At 36.2% G+C, this 425-nt stretch overlaps 1 protein-coding gene across 1 annotated transcript in view; it reads left to right on the forward strand.

Annotated features, from left to right (window-relative positions):
• LOC110450167 (rab-like protein 3) overlaps window positions 1-425 on the forward strand; it is a 14,842-nt gene that overhangs the window by 13,869 nt on the left and 548 nt on the right. Inside the window, exon 5 of the mRNA XM_021497448.1 lies at window positions 229-364. Coding sequence (XP_021353123.1) covers window positions 229-364 — 136 coding nt within the window. The remainder of the gene's footprint in view (window positions 1-228; window positions 365-425) is intronic.

The following is a 425-nucleotide window of genomic DNA, read 5'->3' on the forward strand; positions in this document are numbered from 1 at the left end:
GATTGAGTTCCAGAATATAAGAATCAAGGCCAGTTTTCCAGATTTAGACTACATGAGTTTTATAAGAGGTTTTATAAGATGAAAAAATAATTGTCCTTTTTCATAAATGTTATATGCAAATGCTCACTCATGTAAAATTCTTTATACATTTTGCATATCATATTTCTTGGTTGAAACAAGATTGTTGTACACACTCTTATGCACTTAACAATGTTTCCTCGGCTTAAGGTATGAATATGACCCGGAACAGTTTGCTGGGAACCAAATCCCCATCAAAGTAGTAGGAACAAAATCTGACCTGGCCCAGAATTTGCGGGAAAATGTCCTCACCAAGTCTTCCAGCATGGCAGAGGAACTGAACCTTGTAAGTGGATTAAAATATACTGAGGAGACGACTAGATTATCTCCTGTTGTCAAAGTTCTTC

Source organism: Mizuhopecten yessoensis, unplaced genomic scaffold, assembly GCF_002113885.1.
Source record: "Mizuhopecten yessoensis strain PY_sf001 unplaced genomic scaffold, ASM211388v2 scaffold5037, whole genome shotgun sequence".
Lineage (NCBI taxonomy): Eukaryota > Metazoa > Mollusca > Bivalvia > Pectinida > Pectinidae > Mizuhopecten > Mizuhopecten yessoensis.